Source organism: Protomyctophum parallelum (assembly GCF_964188405.1).
Source record: "Protomyctophum parallelum genome assembly, chromosome: 21".
In the NCBI taxonomy this organism is placed as follows: Eukaryota; Metazoa; Chordata; class Actinopteri; order Myctophiformes; family Myctophidae; genus Protomyctophum; species Protomyctophum parallelum.
This window is the reverse complement of record NC_139713.1, coordinates 15,227,651-15,252,325: the sequence shown is the minus strand read 5'-3', so window position 1 is coordinate 15,252,325 and position 24,675 is coordinate 15,227,651. Positions and strand designations below refer to the sequence as shown.

The 24,675-nt window shown below is 43.1% G+C and overlaps 2 protein-coding genes across 2 annotated transcripts in view; both read right to left on the bottom strand.

Moving 5' to 3' along the window:
* Nucleotides 1–6,407: 6,407 nt before the first annotated feature.
* LOC310878843 (adipocyte enhancer-binding protein 1-like) lies at nt 6,408–11,652 on the bottom strand. Its single transcript, XM_083793258.1, has 6 exons — nt 11,588–11,652; nt 8,760–9,012; nt 8,191–8,330; nt 7,876–7,975; nt 6,568–7,249; nt 6,408–6,432 (listed from the first exon to the last, which is right to left on the bottom strand). Exons 1-5 carry the CDS (start codon nt 11,606–11,608, stop codon nt 6,651–6,653), a joined length of 1,113 nt encoding a protein of 370 aa, XP_083649384.1. The 5' UTR covers nt 11,609–11,652; the 3' UTR covers nt 6,408–6,432; nt 6,568–6,650.
* Nucleotides 11,653–15,673: 4,021 nt separating this feature from the next.
* Nucleotides 15,674–24,675, bottom strand: part of bnip3lb (BCL2 interacting protein 3 like b) — a 28,131-nt gene continuing 19,129 nt past the window's right edge. Inside the window, exons 4-6 of the mRNA XM_083794001.1 lie at nt 23,640–23,743; nt 21,796–21,945; nt 15,674–19,011 (exon numbers count right to left, since the gene is read on the bottom strand). Coding sequence (XP_083650127.1) covers nt 18,963–19,011; nt 21,796–21,945; nt 23,640–23,743 — 303 coding nt within the window. The 3' untranslated portion in view covers nt 15,674–18,962. The remainder of the gene's footprint in view (nt 19,012–21,795; nt 21,946–23,639; nt 23,744–24,675) is intronic.

The following is a 24,675-nucleotide window of genomic DNA, read 5'->3' as shown; positions in this document are numbered from 1 at the left end:
TGCCTAATGCCAGCGTTTCATCTACGCCGACAACCTCTGCATTACGACCCAACAAGCAGACTTCCAGAAGATTGAGTCTGTCCTTGAAAGTGCCCTCCAAGAAATGTCAAGCTACTACAATACAACCACCTGAAACCCAACCTATAGAGAACACCTCACACACACATAATTTCCTTTCGTGGCCGTTTACATTCGAGGGTCGCTGGTCCTCTCGAACGGAACAGTTTAACGTCATGCCCAGGACGAAAAGATATAGAGAACACCAACATGTTAAATAACAGCAGGAAGGCATGGGCCACAATCCACCGTCTTGGCAAAAACCACACCACCCATAATTCACAACGGTCACAGCAAACTCTGTTGCATCACAACTGGTGTAGGTATTGGATGGAGCCCGCACACCACAGGTATAAGAAAGACGTTCTTTGTTGAAATACTGACAGCGTTTCGATCCATTTGATCTTCATCAGGTCATGTGTACACAAAACATACACTTTTATACTAAGGGAGTGCCCCCATTAAACAATCAAAATACCACATGTTGGTGCCCCTCCCATCACTGCAGGTGTGACACGTCAACCCTGAGTGAGTAGGTGGGGACCCAGACATATTGATGTAAATATAGTCTGTTCAGAAATTGTAGTGCCTCTCATAGAGCTTGTAGGTGATGCAGAGGAGGGAAATGGGTCGGTAGCTCTTCGGGGATAATGGGTCTTTGCCAGGTTTAGGGATTGCAACTACTCCAGCCTTTTTCCAAACAGAAGGGATGGTTTTCTGTGCTATGCATGTGTTCAGCATCCCCACAAGCCAGGTCCTTGCGATAGGTCCCAGGTGCTGTATCATTTCTGCCAGTATGCCATCAATCCCTGCTGCTTTTCCGGGTTTCAACTTTCCCATTGCAGTTTCACGTTCTTCTAAGTCGAAGGGTTTGGTTTGAGGGCTGGCTGATTGTGGTTGGTCTGATACCACTGTGCGATGGTATTCTATGTGGGTCGGTGGCGGTGTTGGTTACAACTGTTGGCCACCAGTTGTGACCAAGACCGCCACCGACCCACAGGAGAATACCATCGCACAGTGGTATCAGACCAACCACAATCAGCCAGCCCTCAAACCAAACCCTTCGACCTAGAAGAACTTGAAACTGCAATGGGAAAGTTGAAACCCGGAAAAGCAGCAGGGATTGATGACCTACTGGCAGAAATGTTACAGCACCTGGGACCCAACGCAAAGACCTGGCTTGTGGGGATGCTGAACACATGCATAGCACAGAAAACCATCCCTTCTGTCTGGGAAAAGGCCAACGTGGTTGCAATCCCTAAACCTGGCATAGACCCATTATCCACAAAGAGCTACCGACCCATTTCCCTCTGCATCACCTACAAGGCTATATGAGAAGCTGCTACTCCAACGCCTTGTTGCCACTCATAGATACCAAGCTGACTAAAGACCAAGCTGGTTTCCGTCCCAGCCGCTCCTGTGCTGGACAGAGCTCAACCTCACCCAACACATTGATGGGTTTGAGGGGAAACAAATAACTGGAGCAGCATTCAGAGATCTCTCTGCTGCCTACGACACTGTCCAACACCGCACAATGGTCAGGAAAAGCCTCCTCAACAACAGGCGCTTCTATGTTCAGTTAAATGACCAGAGGAGTAAATGGAAAGCCGAAAAGAACGGCCTCCCACAAGGTAGCGCGCTCGCCCCCCTCCTTTTCAATATCTAAACAAACGACCAGCCACTACCCAATGCCTAATGCCAGCGTTTCATCTACGCCGACGACCTCTGCATTACGACCCAACAAGCAGACTTCCAGAAGATTGAGTCTGTCCTTGAAAGTGCCCTCCAAGAAATGTCAAGCTACTACAATACAACCACCTGAAACCCAACCCATCAAAAACCCAACTATGCAGCTTCCACCTGAGGAACCGAGACGCAAAAAAAGAACTGAGCATCACAAACTCTCAAACCATACCCACCCCATGTAACTTGGAGTTACACTGGACAGTTTAACGTCATGCCCAGGACGAAAAGTTATAGAGAACACCAACATGACAAACCCTACACTTAAACCCTCTATATTTAATAAAAAACAATTCTGGACAGGAATCCTGTATTGCAGGGGTGCCCAAAAGGTACATCGTGATCTACCAGTAGATCACAAAGGCTGTGCAGGTAGACCACATGGCATGCCCCTGTATATAATCTATCACTTGAATTAAGGTGACTTGACACCAGCTCAAATGTTGCACACAAACATCAGTAGCAAAAGTACAAAGTTATTGTGACAGTAATAATTGCTATAGTGTGTGTTCAGTAACAGGAATATTCCTGTCTCTCCAGCTCTTTAATAAATAGAAAAGGGTTTAATCAGGAGTTGTAGTAGCCACAGGATAATCTAAGCGGTGGATATTGCTCTTGTCTTCATGTCTTTATGTATGTAAATTGTCTTGTTGTTTGTGTTATGTCAAATGCGTGTATATGTGTTCTGCATATACTTGGCTGCTGTGTTGCAAGATAATGGGAGTTACTGATACTATGGGACTGAATGGGAGTGAAAGGGAGGTACTGTTACTATGGGACTGATACTATGGGAGTGCATGGGAGTGGATGGGAGTGAATGGGAGGTATTGTTACTATGGGACTGATACTATGGGAGTGAATGGGAGTGAATGGGAGGTACTGTTACTATGGGACTGATACGATGAGAGTGAATGGGACTGAATGGGGTGTACTGTTACTATGTGACTGAATGGGAGTGAATAAAAGTTAATGGGAGTGAATGGGGGAGTGAATGGGACTGAATGAGAGGTACTGTTACTATGGGACTGTCACTCCCATTCAGAGTGAAAGGGAGTGAATGGGAGGTACTGTTACTATGGGACTATGTTTAACAAAAAGCTGGAGAGACCGGGAGACCTCTGTTACTGAACAAACACTATAGCAATGATTACTGTCACAATATAGAGCTATTTAACACTGTTACTGAACACACACTCTATAGCAATGATTACTGTCACAATACAGAGCAATTTAATTTAGGTAACCAAATTGACCCCAATAGTAGATCTTTACACTCTCAATAGTTCAATTGTTGTTAATCATCTGCTTAAAGGACAACTTTAGTTTTTTTCAACCAAGGTTCATGTTTTAGGTTGTTATTAGAGAAAGTAAAAGATGAGTGTTAATTTTTCTTCATTTGCTGCTTTCTTTTGTTTTAGGGATTTTAGCGGTTTTTGACAGGGGGGTGGGGGCATTCGAGCATGGGGCTAAATATGTATTTTTTTCCAAGATTTTATAGCGAATTATTTTTTTATTATTTACTCTAGTCCTACTAAACTCCAATAAATTACATTTCGCCACAAAAGATCACAGGATCTACTGAATGTGTCAAACTGACATTGAGCCTATGACACACAGTGTGGCTTCCCCCCAGTAGGCTACCTTCACATTCAGTAGATCCTGTGATCTTTTGTGGCCAGATGTAATTTCCTGGGGTCTAGTAGGACTATAGTAAATAATAAATAAATAAAATCGCCATAATATTTTGTAAAGAAATACATATTTAGCCCAATGCTCGAATGCCCCCGCCCCCCTGTCTAAAACCGCTAAAATCCCTAAAACCAAAGAAAGCAGCAAATGAAGAAAAATGAACACTCATCTTTTACTTTCTCTAATAACAACATAAAACATGAACCATGGTTGAAAAAAACTAAAGTTGTCCTTTAATTTCCAAAAAACTACACAATTAGAGAACAGAAGATTGCTACTTTTGATCCTTTGATTATATAATGCTGATTGTAGCATAGTGGTTAGTGACTGAGCTGTTAACATGAGTGCCCGGGATCGTTTCCCACCAATTTCAAAGAATGTTTGTTGCTTCGCGCCAATTTTCACAGAATGTTTGTCCTTTTACCTACCAAACAATACTATTTTCACCTCTAGTCGATTATTTATTCAGCGTTTGAGCCACGGACCACCATTTGAGGCCATCTAGTCTCTCAGACCCATTTGAGCCACTGACCACCATTGTGAGAGTCTATTAATGTGAAATGGTGGTCCGTGGCTCAAACATGTTATCACTTTTGAAGTTACTTGTTGTGTTTAGATATGTAAATACTACTCTTTAAAGCCGTGTTTCGGTAGTCGAGTGGGTACTGTCGACGGTTAGTAAACATTGAGGCCGGGCATAGTTGTTTATAAACCTTCGACACTAACCATTCGGCTACTGAAACACTGTTTTACAGTTTCGTACAAACATCATATATAAACATCATAACAAGTAACTTCAAGTGATAGACGTTTGAACACACAAACAACAACAGCGTTAAGTATTAAATAACATTTAATCACTTACTTGCTCCGAAGACGGACCCGCGATGGTGACGTGGCACGTTCCAAACAAACACTGACCAAACCTACCTCCACGCGTCTCTTCCGTATTTGAGGCCGAGGGCGGCGTCACTTCCTTCCGGTGTGAGGCCACGCCCGCGAGATTTAACCGCGAATCTATTGTAGTCATTGTAGTCCTCTACGTTACATCCGGGTCCCTTGGTCCCATCCGCTTCTCATTGTATGAACGCGTGAATCTTTTTTTTTTTTACAATAACGTTATTTGTCAGAAAGGAAGCCATTGAGGGTTAAAATGGGTCTTAATGCTTCCAACTCATATAACTGTCACCAACAACACTTTTAATGATATTACATGAAGCAGACAGCCCTGTGATGAAACCTTTAGCATTACACTGTGGTTAATACGTTTTTATTCACAATGGAATGTTATTGTACTCTTAATATATCATGGTGTAGCACAGCACAGTAGATTCATATTTCAATCGATCTGGGATGTTAAAATTGTGCAAAACTCTGTTCAATGAATGGCCTCTTCTGCTACATTAAACATTACTAAACATTAAACGTTACTTATACCCGTTATTGAGACTCCTATAGAGCATGTTGACATGGATAGCTTGGTTAGTAGTATCTCTGTTAGTTAATGCAGTTTGATTGATTAAATTAATAGCCTATTTTATTAGACAAAAATGTAGAACAGTAGTGTCATAGAGTGGAAAATGCCATTTGGTTTAATGTCACAGAATGCAGTGCCACGTAGAGCAGCATGATAAATGGTTAACTTTATAGTGTGTTCAAAAATGGCAGATCTGCAAGTTCAGTGTCTTGAATGAGATGTGCTGTGAGTTTGCATATCTGCTATTTTCCAGCATAGGACCGTTGCACAGTGAAGTATAAACAAGGCTTTAGGATTTATAAGTTGTTTTTAGAATCCTCCTCCTCAGGAGCATATCCACGGATATCCATCCCACTAGTTTTGTCACAAACTGTTTTTTTTTTTTTTTTAATTCTGCAATTTACCATTATTACCACAACGTGGCAGCAAAGCCTACTTTTTGATTCAATATTGCAAATGGGGCTTTAAAATGTCTGCGGCAATGTCAGTTTTAATTGGTTGGTTAATTGGTCAGTTATTTATTATAAATAAGTGCATTTTATTGTTGGTGATAACAAAATAAACTACACTGGATCACGCGCGCACGCATGCACGTACGCACGCACACACGACATACACACACTTTCTTTCTGACAGAAAACATTACACCGCATTATACTACTTTAAGAATGTTTAACATGTTTTATCATCTGTGATTCTGTGCGAATAATGACATTAATAGCGAGCATTATAACTGATATTTTCCCTTTTATCATTCAACAGCTTTATTGAACGTAGATTCAATTACATTTGTCTTGCTGTGTTTGTTTCTGCTCAGCAGATACAATTTAAGTCATATCAGATCATCGGCATTAGAAAAATATTAAAAAAACAAAACGTTCCACACAGAGAAAGAAAAGCCCTTTAAATACAAATATAAAAAAAAGAGTACCGGTATATAAACAGACCCAACTTTTCAAAATAAAATAAAGCACATATGACACTAATGACCTAAGCATGTGTGACGATCGTTGGTATGATTGATTGCAGCTGTTATGCGGCACAGTGGCAGATTTATCCTGACTGGCTAGGAAGCTTCTATCATTTTAACAACACAGATGTGGAGTAATGCTTCAATTATGCTCCGCCGCTAGCTCTGGTCCATACTAGCCCTAATGCCCTTTGCTGCCGTTGCATTAACTAAGGCAATGTGACTCTTGTCTTCCTGCCCTCGTATGAAATGCAGACCAGCCTCTCCTCCTCTGCTTGCGAAAATAAAAAGAACGTTTTACCTATACTCACCAATACAAAGGCGGCTTGTGTTATTAGAAAGCTTACTTCCCTTAGTGGACGCACTCGGAGCCCCCCACCACACGTACACAATGCACAAGAAAAATAATTTGAGTTACTCTAGCGAGTTTCCTGCGAGGGCAAGTCACATAGCCGCAATGCAACGCAGCAAAGGGCATTAGGGCTATGGACCAGAGCTACGCCAACGCATGCCCATATTGTGCGCTAAAGATTGCCGCTCCACAAGCACCTTATAGATCGGCTATTTTTGGCCGATCTATAAGGTGAGTCGGAGCATAATAAGCATTACTCTACAGCTGCTGGCGTTGGACGTACAGTATGTATGTAGATCGGCTATTTTCAGCTCACGGCACCGCCAATACGACCCGAGTATACGTGTAGATTTATTTTAGCTTTAGTAATCAATCATGTCATCATCCATGCCGATCTCCAGGTACTGCTGCGTGGGCTCCGACTCGTAGCTATCCACAGGAAACCACGAGTCGTACCAGGAAGTTGTACTCTCGGGCGCAGGTGCTGTCGTCGTGGGCGCCGCCGTCGTCGTTGTCGTCGTCGTGGCTTCCGTCGTCGTCGTCGTGGAGGACTGTCGTGCTTTCTGAAGGCGGAGCCGGCGCAGGCGCATCTGCCGGAGCCTCCGGAGGCGCTCTGCGTTGTGCGACTGCGAGTCAACCACCGTCCCGTCTTCCTCGCCTCCTTCGGTCCGTCTCGCCGCGCCACCGGCGCCTCGTGCGCTCGTTGTCGTCGTCGTCGTCGTCGTTGTTGTTGTTGTAGTGGCGGTCGCTTTGGGCACGAGTCGGATGGGTCTCTTTCCGTGGAGCGCCATGATCTGCTTGATGCGGTCCCAGTTGGACTTGGCCAGGTGGAAGCCGCACTTGGTGGCTCCGCTGTCGTAGCCCACCATGCACAGCCGGGTCTGAGGGGTGTGGCCGTCAGCCTTGGCCGTCACCCGGTACTCCCCGGGGTTCAGCAGGCGCCAGTAATCACCGCCGGCAGCTGGATGAACACATGGAGGAGAAGGGCACAGACGCAGAAATGTATAGGGTGCGTTCCAGTGTTCCAGTACGTTTCGTCGACTAATACTATGACGTAAAAATGTTCGTCGACTACCTTATTTCACTGGCGAAAACTGAATAAAAAACTAAATGAAAATGAAGCTATAATGACTGAGTAAAATGTTAGGGAGGGACTAGTGGACAAGAGATCCAGTTTAAGTTATTTTATACTTGGTTGCATGCTGAATTTTGGACCCAAACTAATATTGCCTACATGATTGTTTATTCCAATTCAGTCTGATCGTTTAAACCTTTTGATGTTTAGATAAAGAGGAAATTATCAGCAAGTAAACAGTTAGTCCCATTGTTTCCATCTGGTTGGAAAATGTACCAAAAATAAACCAGGCAGAAGCACTTTGTGCCAAATGTCAAAAGTAATATTCAGATTAAATGTTTTGAGGCACGTGTAAAACTAAAGGAGGATTACATGTATTTAGTTAAGAATATGAATCTCTGATCGAAATGATTTCATTCTGTATGAAGCAATATTGTCCATGATGCCAACACACTCTGTGTCGGATGAAAAGGAAGGTCCAACTTATTGTGTTATGGTTATGGAGCACGTACCAGTTTTGACATCATGTTTGATCCCCTCCACTGACACGGTGGCGTTTGCTATTGGATTCCCCTCCATGTCTTTCACTGTACCCTTTATCCCACGATGCACCTGGGCAAAGGACACAACACTTTAGAGATCACACAGCGAGCAGAATAAAGCCTATATTACACAGGTTGTATTTTCTGTTTTCGCTATACATGAAATATCTTCGCTGAAAATATTACCTGGTTCTAATGGTAACAGTGGTAGTCTCTTACCTGGTTCTAATGGTAACAGTGGTAGTCTCTTACCTGGTTCTAATGGTAACAGTGGTAGTCTCTTACCTGCTCTATGAAGGCTAGCAGGGACTCCCGGTTGTTTTCCCACTCCAGAGGCAGCTCACTCTCATGAGGGAACTTGTCACAACCCACGAAGATGGACAGCTCGAAGCAGTTGGTGTGCAGGTAGCTGAAGTCATTCATACCTGGAGTGGATCATGACCGTTTATAGACAAGCACAGAGGAGGGTTTTGGTTTAGGAATGCACCAATCGGTTCATCCTATCTGAGCAATATTATCAGTCATGTTTGTGTTTGCACAAACACTCAAAGCTAGCGCCCCTCAAATATTTTGTTGAGGTGGCCTGGGCTGGCTTAGCGGTCCAGGCACCTTGGCTGGTAATTCAGTGTGACAGTGTGTCGTGGGTTCGAGTCCCGATCCCAACAAACTTTGTTGTGTGTCTACTGTCTACCCCCCCCCCCCCCCCCCCATCTCCCTCCCCGTTTCTGTGATTATCAATAAAGGAAAAAAAGCACCAAATATATTTAAAAAAAATTGTTGAGGGAACCAACGAGGGCATAACGAGGAGGGAGGGAGGAAAAAGGTGTAAAAAAGCCAAAAACAAACAAACTCACTTCCCACCACAGGTTTCCATCCGGCTCTGTTGATGATGCCCTGCCCCCCGGTGAGGTCGTCGGTCTGGCAGGAGGTGCGGTAGGTCTCGGTCATGGTCAGGTGGCTGTGGGCGTAGGACATGGCCAGCCAGCGGAACATGGTGTCGTCGGCCGTCTCCCTCAGCGCTCCCTCGCTCTGGCGCTGGAGCCTCGCCCACGTCTCCTCGTTCAGGTGCTCCACGCCGTGGCGACCGCCGTGGCGCATGTCCGGCACCTTGGGGCCAGAGTAATCTAGTAAGAGACTGGCGACACTAGCGTTGACTCCCATTGTAACAATGGAATGCGGAATTCTATCTCAATGGGATAGTTCCAGCCATAGGAGCAATGTTTGGAACTATAGCCCATAGGCGCCAGCTTTGTCTCAATGGGATAGTTCCAGCCATAGGAGCAATGTTTGGAACTATAGCCCATAGGCGCCAGCTTTGTCTCAATGGGATAGTTCCAGCCATAGGAGCAATGTTTGGAACTATAGCCCATAGGCACCCGCTTTGCGGTGAGATCAAAGCGTGTCGCTACTCTCCTACTCTACACTCTGCTTGGGACAACGTCACGGGATGATGTTGTGAGGCAGTGGGTTTTCAACGCTTTTTCATGTCAAGGACCCCCAAATTGACACTAATTAGCCCCACGGACCCCCATTTGAAAAGATATGCCAGGGACCCCCATAAGAGAAGATTTTTACGGCTCTAGCAGAGATTCTCAACCCGTTTAATTTCAAGGACCCCTAGTTTGAAATGCCTGAAGAAGGTCAGTGGACCGAAAGCTTGCCAAAAATAAACTGATTGTGTGCAGATCTGAGTGTGGGAGCTTCCCTTTATTTTTTATTTTATTTTTTATCATATTCCCTTTGTGGCTCCACTCCAGCACCTCTCTTAAGTTTTTTTCAGCGGATGAGCGGTGGTTCCTTTTCTATTTTTGAAGGACCCCTAGTTTGAAATGCATTATTAGTCTAGGGACCCCCATTCAATGGCATTTCTATCTCTAGGACCCCCAATTTACATTGTGAAATCAATGTAAATTTAACATTTAGAGTGTACAAATGGAACGAAATGGTTCCATTTGGTTCCATTTGTACACTCTCAGGAACAAAATGGACCCTTATGGGTCTGTAAGTATAACTATCATTTAGCTAGGGACCCCCTGGAACCACTGATGTAAGGCAGTAGTTTTCAACGCTTTTTCATGTCAAGGTCCATTATTTATTCTGCATTTGAGCCACGGAACCACCATTTGATGGCATTTCGCCACCTCTCAGACCCAAAACTGTGGGGGAATCACGCTCATGTGAAGCCTCACTCCTATAATAACCAAACATTGTCCTCTAAATAGACATTAAAAGTCCATAGACTTGGCTGCCATATGACGCAATTTCCGAGCCAGACGTTGGGAGGAGCTAGCACTACTCAAAAAGGAGAGACCGCCGGGGGATCTCGGTCAATGAAGTCTACTGTATGTATATACAGGAGTATAAGTGGTCCAGTTGAAAACCCATCTCTTCAATTTACTTTTAATTTGTATATTATGAGGGGATTTTATTGTATTTTAAATGTGTTTATGTGTTTATTGTTCTTTTTTACAATGTATTGTCTTCATTGTATTGTACAGCAGTGGTTCCCAAAGTGGGGTCCGCGGACCCCTAGCGGTACTTGAGGGAGTTCCAGGGGGTCCCCATGCAGCGAAATGATAGTTAGGAACCAAATGGACCCTTATGGGTCTGTAACTCAGAGAGTGTACAAATGGAACCTAACGGGTCTGTTTGGTTCCATTTGTACACTCTGAGTTAATTAACAGTGATTTTACAATATAAATTGGAGTCCCAGAGATAGAAATGCCATTAAATGGGCGTCCATGTATACTAATGCATGTCAAACTGGGGGTCCTTGAAGTTAAACGGAATCACTGCTAGAGCCGTAAAAAATATTCTCTTATGTGGGGTCCCTGGCATGGCTAATGAGTGTCATTTTGGGGGTCCTTGATGTGAAAAAGGTTGGGAACCACTCATGTACAACAGCACTGTGGAACAGACTTACGGACTTGGGTGGTCTCAGCATATCAAAGGGGTACGCCACCAGCTTCTCTCCTCCCTGAAACAGACTTACGGACTTGGGTGGTCTCAGCATATCAAAGGGGTACGCCACCAGCTTCTCTCCTCCCTGAAACAGACTTACGGACTTGGGTGGTCTCAGCATATCAAAGGGGTACGCCACCAGCTTCTCTCCTCCCTGAAACAGACTTACGGACTTGGGTGGTCTCAGCATATCAAAGGGGTACGCCACCAGCTTCTCTCCTCCCTGAAACAGACTTACGGACTTGGGTGGTCTCAGCATATCAAAGGGGTACGCCACCAGCTTCTCTCCTCCCTGAAACAGACTTACGGACTTGGGTGGTCTCAGCATATCAAAGGGGTACGCCACCAGCTTCTCTCCTCCCTGAAACAGACTTACGGACTTGGGTGGTCTCAGCATATCAAAGGGGTACGCCACCAGCTTCTCTCCTCCCTGAAACAGACTTACGGACTTGGGTGGTCTCAGCATATCAAAGGGGTACGCCACCAGCTTCTCTCCTCCCTGAAACAGACTTACGGACTTGGGTGGTCTCAGCATATCAAAGGGGTACGCCACCAGCTTCTCTCCTCCCTGAAACAGACTTACGGACTTGGGTGGTCTCAGCATATCAAAGGGGTACGCCACCAGCTTCTCTCCTCCCTGAAACAGACTTACGGACTTGGGTGGTCTCAGCATATCAAAGGGGTACGCCACCAGCTTCTCTCCTCCCTGAAACAGACTTACGGACTTGGGTGGTCTCAGCATATCAAAGGGGTACGCCACCAGCTTCTCTCCTCCCTGCAGGTTAGCCCCCACGTTTCTGTAGCGTGAAGCAGCTTGATGTACAAGTGCACCCCCTGGACATGACGCTAGTATGTCGCAGGGACTTACACCTCAATCCAACCCTTGATGCTGAGTGTCAAGCAGGGTCCCATTTTTAGAGTCTTTGGTATGACCCGGCCGGGGATTGAACCCCGACCTCCCAGTCTCAGGGCAGACACTCTAACCACAAGGCCACTGAGCTGGTGAACATGCATGATGGGGGAAACTAAATAGTTGCTTGTGGACATCTGCAGGTCCCCGTCCTACTACTCTCTCCATTGATGGGGCGCCACTGAAGAGAGTGAGGATGTCAAATGGAATACAAGCACCTATAGGGAATACAAACCATTGTGTGTACACTGTTTATACCCTACACACTGCTTACAGCAAATGACCTATATGTGTAAATGTAACACAGCTCTGTTTACACCTTTATTTAATTCCTATTTATATCCAATATTTATACATTTTGATTGTCTTGTTCCACTTCTGCTTTGGCAATGTAAACATACGTTTTCTCGTGCCAATAAAGCTCCTTTGAATTGAATTGTGAGCAGCCTTTGGTGTGCACATCACATTCACAACACACACACACACACACACACACACACACACACACACACACACACACACACACACACACACACACACACACACACACACACACACACACACACACACACACACACACACACACACACACACCAACAAGCCTTTGTGAGGTGCAGATTCAGGAGACACAATGAGAAAATAAGGAGGAACAAATTAAAAACTGTTTGGCCTGAGCCTTGTAGCGGAGTGGAACTGTATTGACCGACTCTACAAGCCTAAGTATAAGGGCCTCAACAACTGTGCATATAAGCCACAATAAATGTATATAAACTATTAGAACGTACACACCTTAATTCATACCGTTAATATAATCAAGGTTAAGAAAATCATATTCATTGTCAAATCCCCAGTTGCACAAACCCAAAAGCTTGCTCTTCTCATATATGAAGTAGTCATATATGATATAGCATAGTTATTAACTATTTAATCAACTATTTAATAGTTGTATGTAAATTGTTTAGAGTCATTCGTGACAAATGTTAACTATATGTTCAAACAACGCTGCCGGCCACTGCAACATTTAAAACCTCAACCACAAATGGCCATGGAACGATTTAGCATTGAGGCCATCATGTCCAGTTTCCATAACAACTATACTGCTACTATGTCCGCCCCCATGGGGGGCTTTAATGGGGCTATAGTGTGTGTGTGGGTGGGCCTCCATCGAGGAGAGAACACCATGTGTGATCCCATACAGACAATATATTTCAGTATAGCTTCAATGTTTATTTTTAAAAAAAGAGACAATAATACACCTATTAGTTTAGAGAAGATTATGATTGTAATTTTCTTTTTCATAGTACGGATTGGAATCAACTCAAACAGGTGGATTTTTAAAGAGAAAGTATATCGAAGGCGTGTCCACACCTATGAATGGATAGCCATACATTGACAAATCTCTGGTCAAATTGGCTTAACATAATTCATAATTCATTCATTCATTCATAATTGTCTTTGTCCGTTTATGTTGATTTATATATATATCCAACGTTTCCGTTGCTGCCGTTATGCCCATTTTGACTACGATTTTCTCCACCCATTCTGAACGGGAACCCATTTTGGTGTTAGCATCATGTTATGCTTTAGCTATTGAAAAAATAGCAGATCTACAAGCTCGTACTGCGCCACTCGGTGGCGCGCTATGAGCTTGTAGATCTGCTATTTTTGAAAAATCGAAGAACGGCTGACATTTTTAGAATCTGATCTCAGGTCAGAATGGGTTAATCAGACCAGTGTGTGTCCAGTGGAAACCTCGTATGAATCTGATCTCAGGTCAGAATGGGTTAATAAAGCGTTATCATTATGAAGCAAAGCACGTCGATCTGTTTGACACCGTCCTACCAAGAAACAGACGGAGAAGGGAGAGAGTTTGATAATTAGAGAGGAAACTTGGCAGCCTAGCTGTCCAATAATAACAGCCGGAGACTGGCTGCATGGTCATTGTCCTTTCCAGACTCTAGGAGGGCACCGGGGACCCTGCAGAGAGTGTTAGAGGGGGCAGGGGCTGAATTCCCGTAAGAGGGCACTTTTGGACAGAAATAGCGAAAATAGCAGATCTACAAGCTCACAACGTGTCATGCTGCGACACGTTGAGAGCTTGTAGATCAGCGATTTTCGGGGCGTAACCGCCAGCACTATTTAGCTATAGTGGAGATGCGACATGGATTTCTAAACAAATTTGTTCCAACGCAAAATATACTGTGTAAACGTTCAGCTTCAGTTCAGATGCTGCCTTCCGGTGTGGCATGGAAAGGAGTGGAGTTTGCATTTCTTTCACCATGGTAAATGCTGCATTCGTGGTCTGGAGAGGGCAGTTGTTGGAAAAAAGGGCAGGGGCTGAAGCCCCCTTTGATGTCTATGTGTGCACGTCCCTGGAGGGCACAGTCCTGGCATCCAGGCAACACATCTGGAGCAAGTTGATAGATAACACATTACCTCCTCCAGCAGCCACTGGCCAATAACATATTACAGTAAGGTACATGAAAAGACCATGGCAACTGCAGTCTGTTACTGTATTCGCATTACCGCAACATTAGCCTATACTTATACTTTCAGCAATGTTTACCTTACACAACTGTAAATATTATAGTTGTGGAGGACAACATGTATTAGACATCATATTGCCTTTAGTAAATTATGGTAATTGCTTAACTGTATGGACAACATTATCATTATTATTATACCAGCTCAACAGTGCAACCTCACAAAAATGGAGCCTATAATCAACCCGATATTTCGAAACAACTGGTTCTCAATATCGGGTCCGGTGTCCACCAGGGGTCCAAATTGACCCTTACATTGCAGATCTGTTACAAATGGATAAGGTCTATTTGCATACTCTCAAGACTTAAATTAACACTGTGGATTTTACAGTGTTGGCTCCCAGAGATAACCATAGAGTATTAAAAGGAGGGAGATAACCCATTGTACATTACAGACCCCTAAAAGGTGCATTTGGGGACCTCTGGTGGTCCCCGTGGGAAGAGGTTGAGAAACAGTGTTCTAAATTTTAGAACACTGTTTCTAAAACATCCTTCCAGACCTCAGAACACCTGTTTCCAGCCAATCCCGAAGCAGTAAAGCTCTATGTCTCCACCCACTGCAGCTGGTGGCGTTACCATGGGTTACAGGGTGGTGGCCAGCTCCTTCTCCAGCTAGCGAGAAGATATTCCTTTCATTTATCTGCATATATTGATCGGTTTCTCGTTATCATAGTCATAACAGGATTGACATGATCATACAATGTGCTGCTGGTGTAATATTCAACTCAAGACTATCAAATCTGCATTTGGACAATCTCACACATTAATCTCACACACGAGAAGAACTAGAAGGGAGTGGCAGCATGCATGTGCAACAACCTCCCTTTCCCTAGCTTGAATGCTGAATCTGTGCATCCAAGGAGGCTACTGTCTGTGGATATATATACTGTACAGACAGAGACAGTATAGATCCAAATCAGCTGTTCAGAATAGATGCTAAAAGGGCGTGGCCCAGCCAAGACACTAAGATCAAATTCCAATTGATCTGCATGACACTCAAGACTCATTGAAACAGTATTATGTACAGTGACAAGCTCACAAGGGTAATTCAGTACATCTGCCGCTAGAGGTCAGTGTCCTTTTGAGAGAGAGAGAGAGAGAGAGAGAGAGAGAGAGAGAGAGAGAGAGAGAGAGAGAGAGAGAGAGAGAGAGAAAGAATGAATGAATCAATGTTGGCATGGTCTCTTTACCCAGTGATTCTGCTCAAGTTACAAAGATTTCCCCCCTAGGGATTCAAAAACTCTGTATTATGACATTTCCCAAAATCATGATTCACTGTGCACCGTTTCCAGTGTCAATCCAAAGTCAAAGGCGGAAAAGTAGAATATCTCAGTAAACGGCTTGATTCAGGTAATCTTTAATGATAAAATGCTTATCAATATTTCATTTAAATGGGGGGGGGGGGGGGGGGGGGTAGTAAAAACCAAACCATATTCTAGCAAATAGGCTATATCATCAAAATTACTGTCTTAGGGAATACTTCGTATACACACCTTCCATTTCCTTGTCACATTAAGTCATGCCATAACAGTTTATATTTCACACCTTCATTTCAACTGGAGTGAAAACAATCTTTGTCAAAGAAAGAATGAAGATAATACAACAGCCAACACAAGCCAAAAAAGAAATATAAATTTCGCCTAAAAAGGTTTTTGAGAAGTCTAAAAAAAAAGGTCTAATGTACTGTACAAACAGAAGTGAAAACGAGATTTCTGGCCTCTGGTATACTCTGTGGCTGAATTGCTAACAGTGAGACCAAAGCAAACCCATTCATATTTTGGGGACTGTGAGGCACGTGGTTAAAATAAGTCTTAAAATCGTAAATCGACTTTAGGAATTCAGAAGTTATTAACTGCAGCTGGAGATGTTGTGTCACGGGTCTATGACACGGGACATACAGTATCTGTACAGTATGTGTGTGTCTGTCTGTCTGTCTGTAGCAAATCTCGCAAACCGCGGCACTGATCGCTGCCAAACCTTGTGTGCATGCTGTCAGTATGTCACAGAAGTACAACAATAATGTTCACATACATTTTATACTTTCTGAAATAAAGTAAACTTATTCTTTCATAATGGTAGTCAAAAGGGGCTGTGAAACATTGCCCAAATCTGAGGCCATAAAGTCATAGATGACTGACGTTTCCAATGTGGATCTCAAGATCCAGAATGTGCATTTACAAACAATTTTAACATGCAAGGAGTATAACATGAGCAGGTCTTATGATATCACTAGTCAAGTCAAGACATTTAGTAAGTCACAAAAGCACAATTAAGGCCCATTTATACTCCCTTTATGTACAAAATAAATAAATACATCCATTTTAAACAATGCAAATAGAATTATGAGAATACTTCCATGCGTCCTTTATGTTGGATGTTCAGCACTAAGATGGCAGTTTCAGAGTCAAAAGTCTTTGAGTCAACAAACATGGCGACGGTCGAGAAGAACATACTAATTCACTGTACCTGTTAAAACGCTGTTCTAGAATAGTCGTCCTTCCCTGTCTGTGCCCTGGTGAAGGGACACCATGTACTGAATTATGTTTAACAGTTCTCACCAACTTGCTCAACCTCCCCTCGAAACGTTTCACAGACTAAAAATGAACACAGAAACCAGACAGAAGGCTCCATCCGTAGAAGTACTTAACATAGAGTATAAATAAATGGTCCTTTTTAGCTGACTTTCAAATACTTTCCCCGAGAAACTGTCTTAGATTTGACTGTATTTGCCCTAAACCACCCAAAGTAAATGATTACAACAACCAAATGTGTGTTGAAATGGCCTACTGACTGTACAATTTGACTCCAGGTCCGGCTTTTTAAGCTACTGCTTGAGGAGCTTGGTAAAGAGATTGCTTTGGATCAGAGGTCCCTTAGGAGACACTGCAACGACAGAAATGGGGCCCCGGCCAGTGTCAACATAGCCTCGGAATTTGGAAACCCAGACGTTTTTATTTCCAGGGAGGACCAAACTAGATACTACTGTATGATATGTTGCAGACAACATATGGAGGCTTAAAATTACACAGGAATGACAACATCAACGCAAAGTATGGACGCACAAATCAATCTTTACCAAACCCCCTAAAGTACTGTTAGACACACGACCACAAAATACTGTACAATGGAGAGGGATTTAGATTGCACAGACCGAACAGCCTGCACAACAGAAATCACATACAGGACGTTTCCAGTTATTGTCACTTTGGAAATGTGCACTTCCCCCCCCGCCCCCCAGTGCAAAAGTATGGGTTCTGCTTTAGGGCCCGGAATGGCCACTATGGTCAAGTCCTTTCAAAATCACAACTTAGCCTCCAGCAAAGCACGGTCAGGACCTGGACGAATTAGTGACGTCTCGATTGTGGCCAGATCAAGTCAAACCAAGACTAGTCAGATCTGGCCCAGAATATCATCTTGATTTTCAAGTTTAGTTTTTCAAACCGACAGACGGACGTCCCTGGATGAATCAGGGAGAGTCCGATCGAGAATATAAGCTATATTATTTAAACTGGTGAAGACGTCCTGGAAATGACGTAAAGATCATCCCCATATGGGCTGTGATCTGGCCTATAGTCCTGAACGTCACCAGAGTCACCGGAGGACGTCATTTGGCTTGCTGGGAGGTCTCCTCAATAAAACAAAAAACAAAAAAACAATGGTGTAAAATAAATATAAAAAAGGATGACATTATCTAAAAGGTCATTTCATAATAGAAAACAAAATGGCTACTTTCAAAGGCATGCTCACGTCATTTCAGCCAACTCTCTCACATAGGTTTGCCATAGTGCTGCGCTACCAACGTCGGTGGCACAATCATCATCAGACTTGACATCTCATTTCAAGTCTGCTTTGTTAGCCACTTTCAACCTGGCGTCCCCATAATGGGCATGATGAAAATCTTCGATCTGCGTATATATAGCTGATCTGCAAGCTCTCGACACGTTGCACCGCGATGCATTGTCAACTTGTAGATTGGCCATTTTCACAATTTTTGTGTGACACCACCATAAGACAAAGTATAAAATAGGGCATATAAAGTGGTTAACGGGTAACCTCCGGGGTAACGGGGTAGTCCGTAGTTGAAGAGTTTGGTTTTAGTGCTGCCCGCTCCCCTCCCATGAAACCCGGCCATTATAAACAATTATACCCAACATTGGGGAAAGGGAAAATAGGACCCTATTCATTCCTTGAAAAGCTTATACAAACGAGTGAAGTTTAATTTATACTTCGCCGTACATCACCATCTCATGCTAAAATTACAGATTTCTTAGCTTGAAAATTGTCTGAGTATTTCATTTTTTCATTTTTAGCTTGAAAATGTGTTTTTTTTTTTTTCGGCTAGCGACCGGCATTGTGCAAAAGGTATATAAATTAGGTTCAACAGGGATGGTAGGAGAGGGTTTTATCTACAAACAGTCAGAGAAAGACCGATTAAAGGGGGGATGGGGGGGGTCTCCTGGGATCATGGCATATCTCAGGGACGAGGAGCAGAGAGGGAGGAGGGATGGAGGGGAGGAGAAGATATGAAAGGAAGAGGGGACAGATGAGCAATCTTCTTCTTCTTCTTCTTCTGACAGCAAAACAAAAAAACCTTCCCCTCAACATGTCGTGGCCACCTCATAGGCACTTTGTCAGTTTCAGGTTCAGAAAGAGCTCGTAGGTGGAGTGGTCAGCCTCTTCCCGATGTAGACTCTGAGGTAAAGAAAACAAACAAAAACCAGGGGGCAGGGAAAGTATTTAGCAATGTGATATCAGATCCAACAGCTATATGTATACCTCCTTTCAGGACCCAGGATTTATATTGTTGGTGTGCAGCGGAAACCTTGTATCTGCATACAGTATATGTCACCTTTTTATTTGTTTTATTTTTCTGTAAACTACTGTAAAGCCCTACAAGATCACACGAAAGCAGTGGAAATTGTCAAATCGCGTAACTTGTTGTGAGCTGGTAGGTCCGTAAAATCGCTTTTTTGTTAAAATGTTTGAAATTGCTTACGTCTGTTTGTGGCTGTGGTTTTTTTTAATATAAATATTGAATCAATGAAAAGTATTAACAAGAGTTCAGAGATTAAAATAGGCCTCTGCATCCACGGGATGCACTACTGTGCTGTTTATTTTGCTAGCTTTAGTTATAATAATAATTTCTTCGTCCGTTTTCTAAATGAACATAAACACATTATAACCATATAAAATGAAATGGGAGTTAAATGCTTCAATTTGTAAAAATATGACTCATAACGTCGCTGAAGTGGGACTCATAAAATGTCCCTGGGACTCATCTAAAATACCATCCCTGCATCCCAGGACTCGTTACATTGAAAAATAACGACGTTGGATCATTTGGAACACAATATTTTTGTAATTTCCTGAAAAGTGATGGTTTCAGTCAGACATGCAAGGTTTCCGCCCGACGACGATATACAAAGGGAGGGTATCTGCTTTGTGAAATATGTGTGACAACTAGAGCCCCACCAATGACACATTGATGGGTCTGGTTGTGTTTGACATTTCCATTTGAGAACACTAGTACAAGATAACAATATGAAATATAATAATATCTAACCTCAATTACACTTTCAACAAGCAAACAAGCAAACAAGACCTCAATGCATTGCATTGAATTGAATGGGGCTATGGGGTGTTGTGCTAATTCGCTTATTTCCATCGCTCAAAAATAAAATAAAATATGTATATATCCTCTCTTCATAATGTAAATAGTTTTCCAAGCGGCACACTTTACTACTTATTTCGATGGAAATAAGCGAATTAGCACAAAAACCCAACCCCCATTGAGGCACTTTTGCACAAAATAACACCTGGACCTCTTTGGCAACTACAAATAAAGGAAAGAAAGCCTTCTAGTATGGAATTCTCCTTTAACCTTTTTTGAGTTATAATTTGTGTGATACTCGAGTCCAGCTGGGTCTGTTGCCTGTCTCAAGTGGCACCCAGCCCACCAGTGAGCATATAGTGGGTGTGCAGTCTGTGCACGGCATTGTCAAAGTGTCAATGTATTGTTGGGTCATTAATGTTTTATTTCTTTCCCACAGCACCAGCCAACAAGCTGTGGGGTGAATGAACTTTGACAACAGTGCAAATTGTTACTGCATTGCGATGCACTTGCCATAAGGCTCAACGGCCACACCACTGCGATGTGGGCTTTGACGTTTCACCTTCCCTCACCACTGCCAGACACTTCTTTTGACCCTAGAATGAGAAATTTCACCACGAGAGCAGAGGTTGCCATCTTTCCCAGTCCTCCCCCCCTGCTCAACAGGTGCCTCAATCCACCAGTAGGAGTCGCTATTGCAGCATCAAGAACAAATTCCCCTGTTGACTTCCCATCCCAGAGAACTGCTATTCTCCATATGCAGACCGCAGCCATCTTACCATACAAGTTAATGGCAAGTTGCAACTTCCATTGGCAGCCCATTCATCCAAACAGAAAAGTCCTATCTGATTGTATTAAACGACGTCAAACTCACCAACATTGCAGCTGTACGGAAAGCTTGAATTATTCTCTTTCTATCCTCAAAGTGTTTGTTTCATAAAAATCCACTGTATAAATGTTATGAGCTACTTTTTAAGTGCTGGAGTTTGGAAGTGCTCGATAGATATCACTCAACTGCCCTGCATACCACCTGTTTTGAATTAGCACATAATGCAAGAGGCAGCAGGACATTGCTTTACTGAAAACGAGTGCTTCCAAACTCTGATGGCAAGATGGCCGCGGTCTGCAAATGGGCAATAGTGTTCATGCTAGGGCAACAAAAGGTTTGTCCACAAAGTTTGTCTACCCAGACACGCACAATACTATCAATTCTGTAGCCTTTGTTCAACCCAAATAAAATTGCTGTTGTATCTCTTTATGTACACCGAATGCCTTTACCCAGAGGAAGCCTTTCTTTGGTTCTTACCAGGGGGGCAGTGAAGCCAATAGTGTCTGAAGCCAGTAGGAAATCCTGACTTCCTGAAAGTTCATATAATGGCCTGTTGTAGCGCTGTCATTGGGCCCAAAAAACCCCATAGCTCCATAGAGGTCGCTCTATGGAGCTCTGGATCAAGAGCGTCTGCTAAATGCCTAAATTGTAATTGTAATAGAGGTCCATGTATTTGGGTTTTGGGCCCAACTTCACCTAGACTGTATTACCTTAATAAACATGGTCATGAATACTTTCTGCTTCCAGTCACTAGTTTAAAGTCTCATTTCTCATGTCATAATATTATTTTTGGAAAATGATGGTCCCATTTATTTAAAAGAATTACCATAAAGTCAAGTATGTTCTGAGGGGCGTGTCTACCTTTACAGTCTGTGATCGGGATCCACCCCCCCGCTCGAGTCAAAATAAAAACCAAAGAAAAAGAAGGGGTGAAGCGATTTACAATTCAAGGACTTGACAGGCTTCATCTTATGTCCATAACAGACCCGGAGAACGCTTTGTCCATATATTTTCTTTTACAGTCTATGCTTCTTACCCCAGTCCCAGAGCCAGGATGTGTGATAATAGCAGCGAGGGGATGAAGACTTTGAGGAACTCGGCAGAAAAGATCCCTCCTTTCTTCATGGCGCCCGTCTTTCTCATGCTCAGCGACACCGAGCGCCGAGGGTGGCGGAAGTGGAACTCCCTGCGAAAAGATCACATTTTGTGCTTTTTGAGTGGTGCAACCACTCCAAGGAACAGCAACGTCTGTGTTCACCTATGTACCTATGTGTCCGCCTATGTACAGCCAGAAACAGAGAGAGGGATAGTGCTGCACTGTTGCCTGCTAATGAGAGAGAAAGAGAGAGGTGTCGTGGTGGGGGGGGGGGGGGGGTGGAGTTGCACCACTCAGTTCACACGGGTGTGATTTTTTGATACTCAAAGATGTTTCACATGAACAGAACAAATGACATCAGATTCATCCGACAAATACACGGTACAGTAACGATGCACAATAGCGCTTTTACGTAGATTTGTGCATTACATTCACAGAGAAGATTGTGTGCACCACTCAATGCCTATATTTAGAGGCCAGGTGCTGGATGTCAGGCATCGAGGCAAACATCAAGGAAGAAAAGAAAGAACATCCTCCACACTCGTTTCTAGAGCTCCGAGACTTAACTTTATTTAGAGGCGACAAATTTCTGTGATTTCTCTCCCTTGATGTTTGCATTACATTCACACACACTTTCATAGTCGTACACCAGGAAGGAGGAAACCATGCACCAACCTGCACATTGGGAGAAATTAGGCGTTCCGAGTCTTCAGGTAGGGCATTCACTTCTGGTCATTTTACTAGTTGACTAGTTGCCTAGTTTACTAATCGACTACCGGTAGTTGTTCAACTACCTATTATGTAAAAAATAAATTATAGTACATATAGTACATTTAAAAACGGTGTACATTGGTGACTATAACTTTACCAGATCTTGAGGCCTACAAAATCGGAAAAAAGAAATAAAACTACTAGTACTAGTAGTCGACTAGTTGAATAGTCGACTAGTTGCTCATTCCTGCCAATTCTGGGCGGGAACCCCTTTTGGTGTTTTAAACATTGTTATAATTTAGCTATTGAAAAATAGCAGATCTACAAGATCTACATATCATATCTACATAGCGCGCTACTTTGTGGCACGCTATGTAGGTCTGCTATGTAGGACGAGCTTGTAGGTCTGCTATTTTTGAAAAGTCGTGAAACTATTTATTTCAGAAAACTGGAGGATTTAGAAGATTTTTGTTTAATTTGGAGGTCAGGCCTAAATGGGTTAATGCCCTAGCTCAAGGACGCATCGACAATAACTCTGGGAGAGCCTGGGATGATGGGATCAAACTTTGAACCTTGTGGTTCCCAGAGCCACTGCCACCCCATAATGCACTGTATTGGCAGCCGGGTTCCTACATACAGTATCATAAGTCTCATACGGAAGTGGAATATTTTCTCACAGAGCCACAGAGTTCAGTGTGGGCGAGTCTTTTACAGACAGTGCTGGTGCTGAATATAGAGAGTTGTATAGTGTAATATGCACAGGACATTGCTCCTGTCTAAGATCAAAAGGGGTTTAAAGTAAATGTATCATGGTTATACATTAGTTGTGGTATTCATGTGATTTACATGACCCTCTGCGAGATTTACAGAAATGCTGGTGACCTTTGTTTGGATGATGATTCATCTCAAGGGGATATCCTTCATATATATACATGATATAAGCATGTAAAGTAAGTAAAACATACAGTGCGTCAACCACATAACTTCAACAACGTGACATTTAAAAGCTTTTCTCATTCATGTGCTTAGTTTATTGTCTGTAGTGTGGACACCGTCCTTTCTTTGATGCTTACTTAGGAGGAATGTTTTCCGGACGACTGGACCAATCTGCCACCCAGTCTGAATCCTTCATCAGTATGTCTATGTCCGTGTCCTTGTCCAGAGCGTCCTCTTCTGACTGAAGAACAAAGCCACGCAATTAAAACGTACACACCTGTGATACATAAAAATCAGGTCAGTGAGTAACGCAACACAGGAGCGCTCAAGCACTGTTCGTGCAGCCTGAAATGGTACAAGCTGGAGTTGGAAATACATCGTTTTCAACAAGGGCGGCGCAAATAAGAGCCAATTTAAGCATGTGTGCATCAGTTTTAAAGTATTGTACAGTAACAACTAAAGTCTCTTGAATGTTTATGTTGTACTATTACTACAAAACAATCTACAATAAAGGGATTTAAGATCATTAAAGCTGGGCTGTTGCCTGAGTCCAATGCATTTCTGCCTACTTGTCCCAGTTGGTTGTCCCCATTCTCAATAGAAATCTATGTAGGAGAGCCTACTGCAAGTAGGCTACTGTAGTGTATGTGTGTGTGTATACATATGCTACTAGTACTACAGTATTTGTTTACTCTTGGAGTGAGAAGTAACAAAATATCATAAGTCTTGAATGAAGTTTTAGGCGAGAACCCCTTTTGGTGTTAGCATTATGTTATGCTTTAGCTATTGAAAAATAGCAGATCTACAAGCTAGAAAACTGGAGGCAGTCGGACACTGCTGGAACGAATGACAATTGTCATCACCAGTTCACATGCACACTGTGAAATACGACTCACAATATGTTCGCAAATAGCCATTTCAGCTCGTATTTAACAATGATAACCCTGGTGTACACGTGGAGTTTTTTCATTTTGTGTTGGATATGTGGGTTAGAATGTCAGCCTTATTAACCGTTAATTAGATAATGATGCTGGCAAACTGGTTGCAGTAAAATGGCCGCGCGCTCACACACACACACACACACACACACAAACACACGCACAATTAAAAAAAATGACTGTAGGTGTGCCTCCTCCATTGTGTTCTATAGATCACAGCACAGGCACGCACACA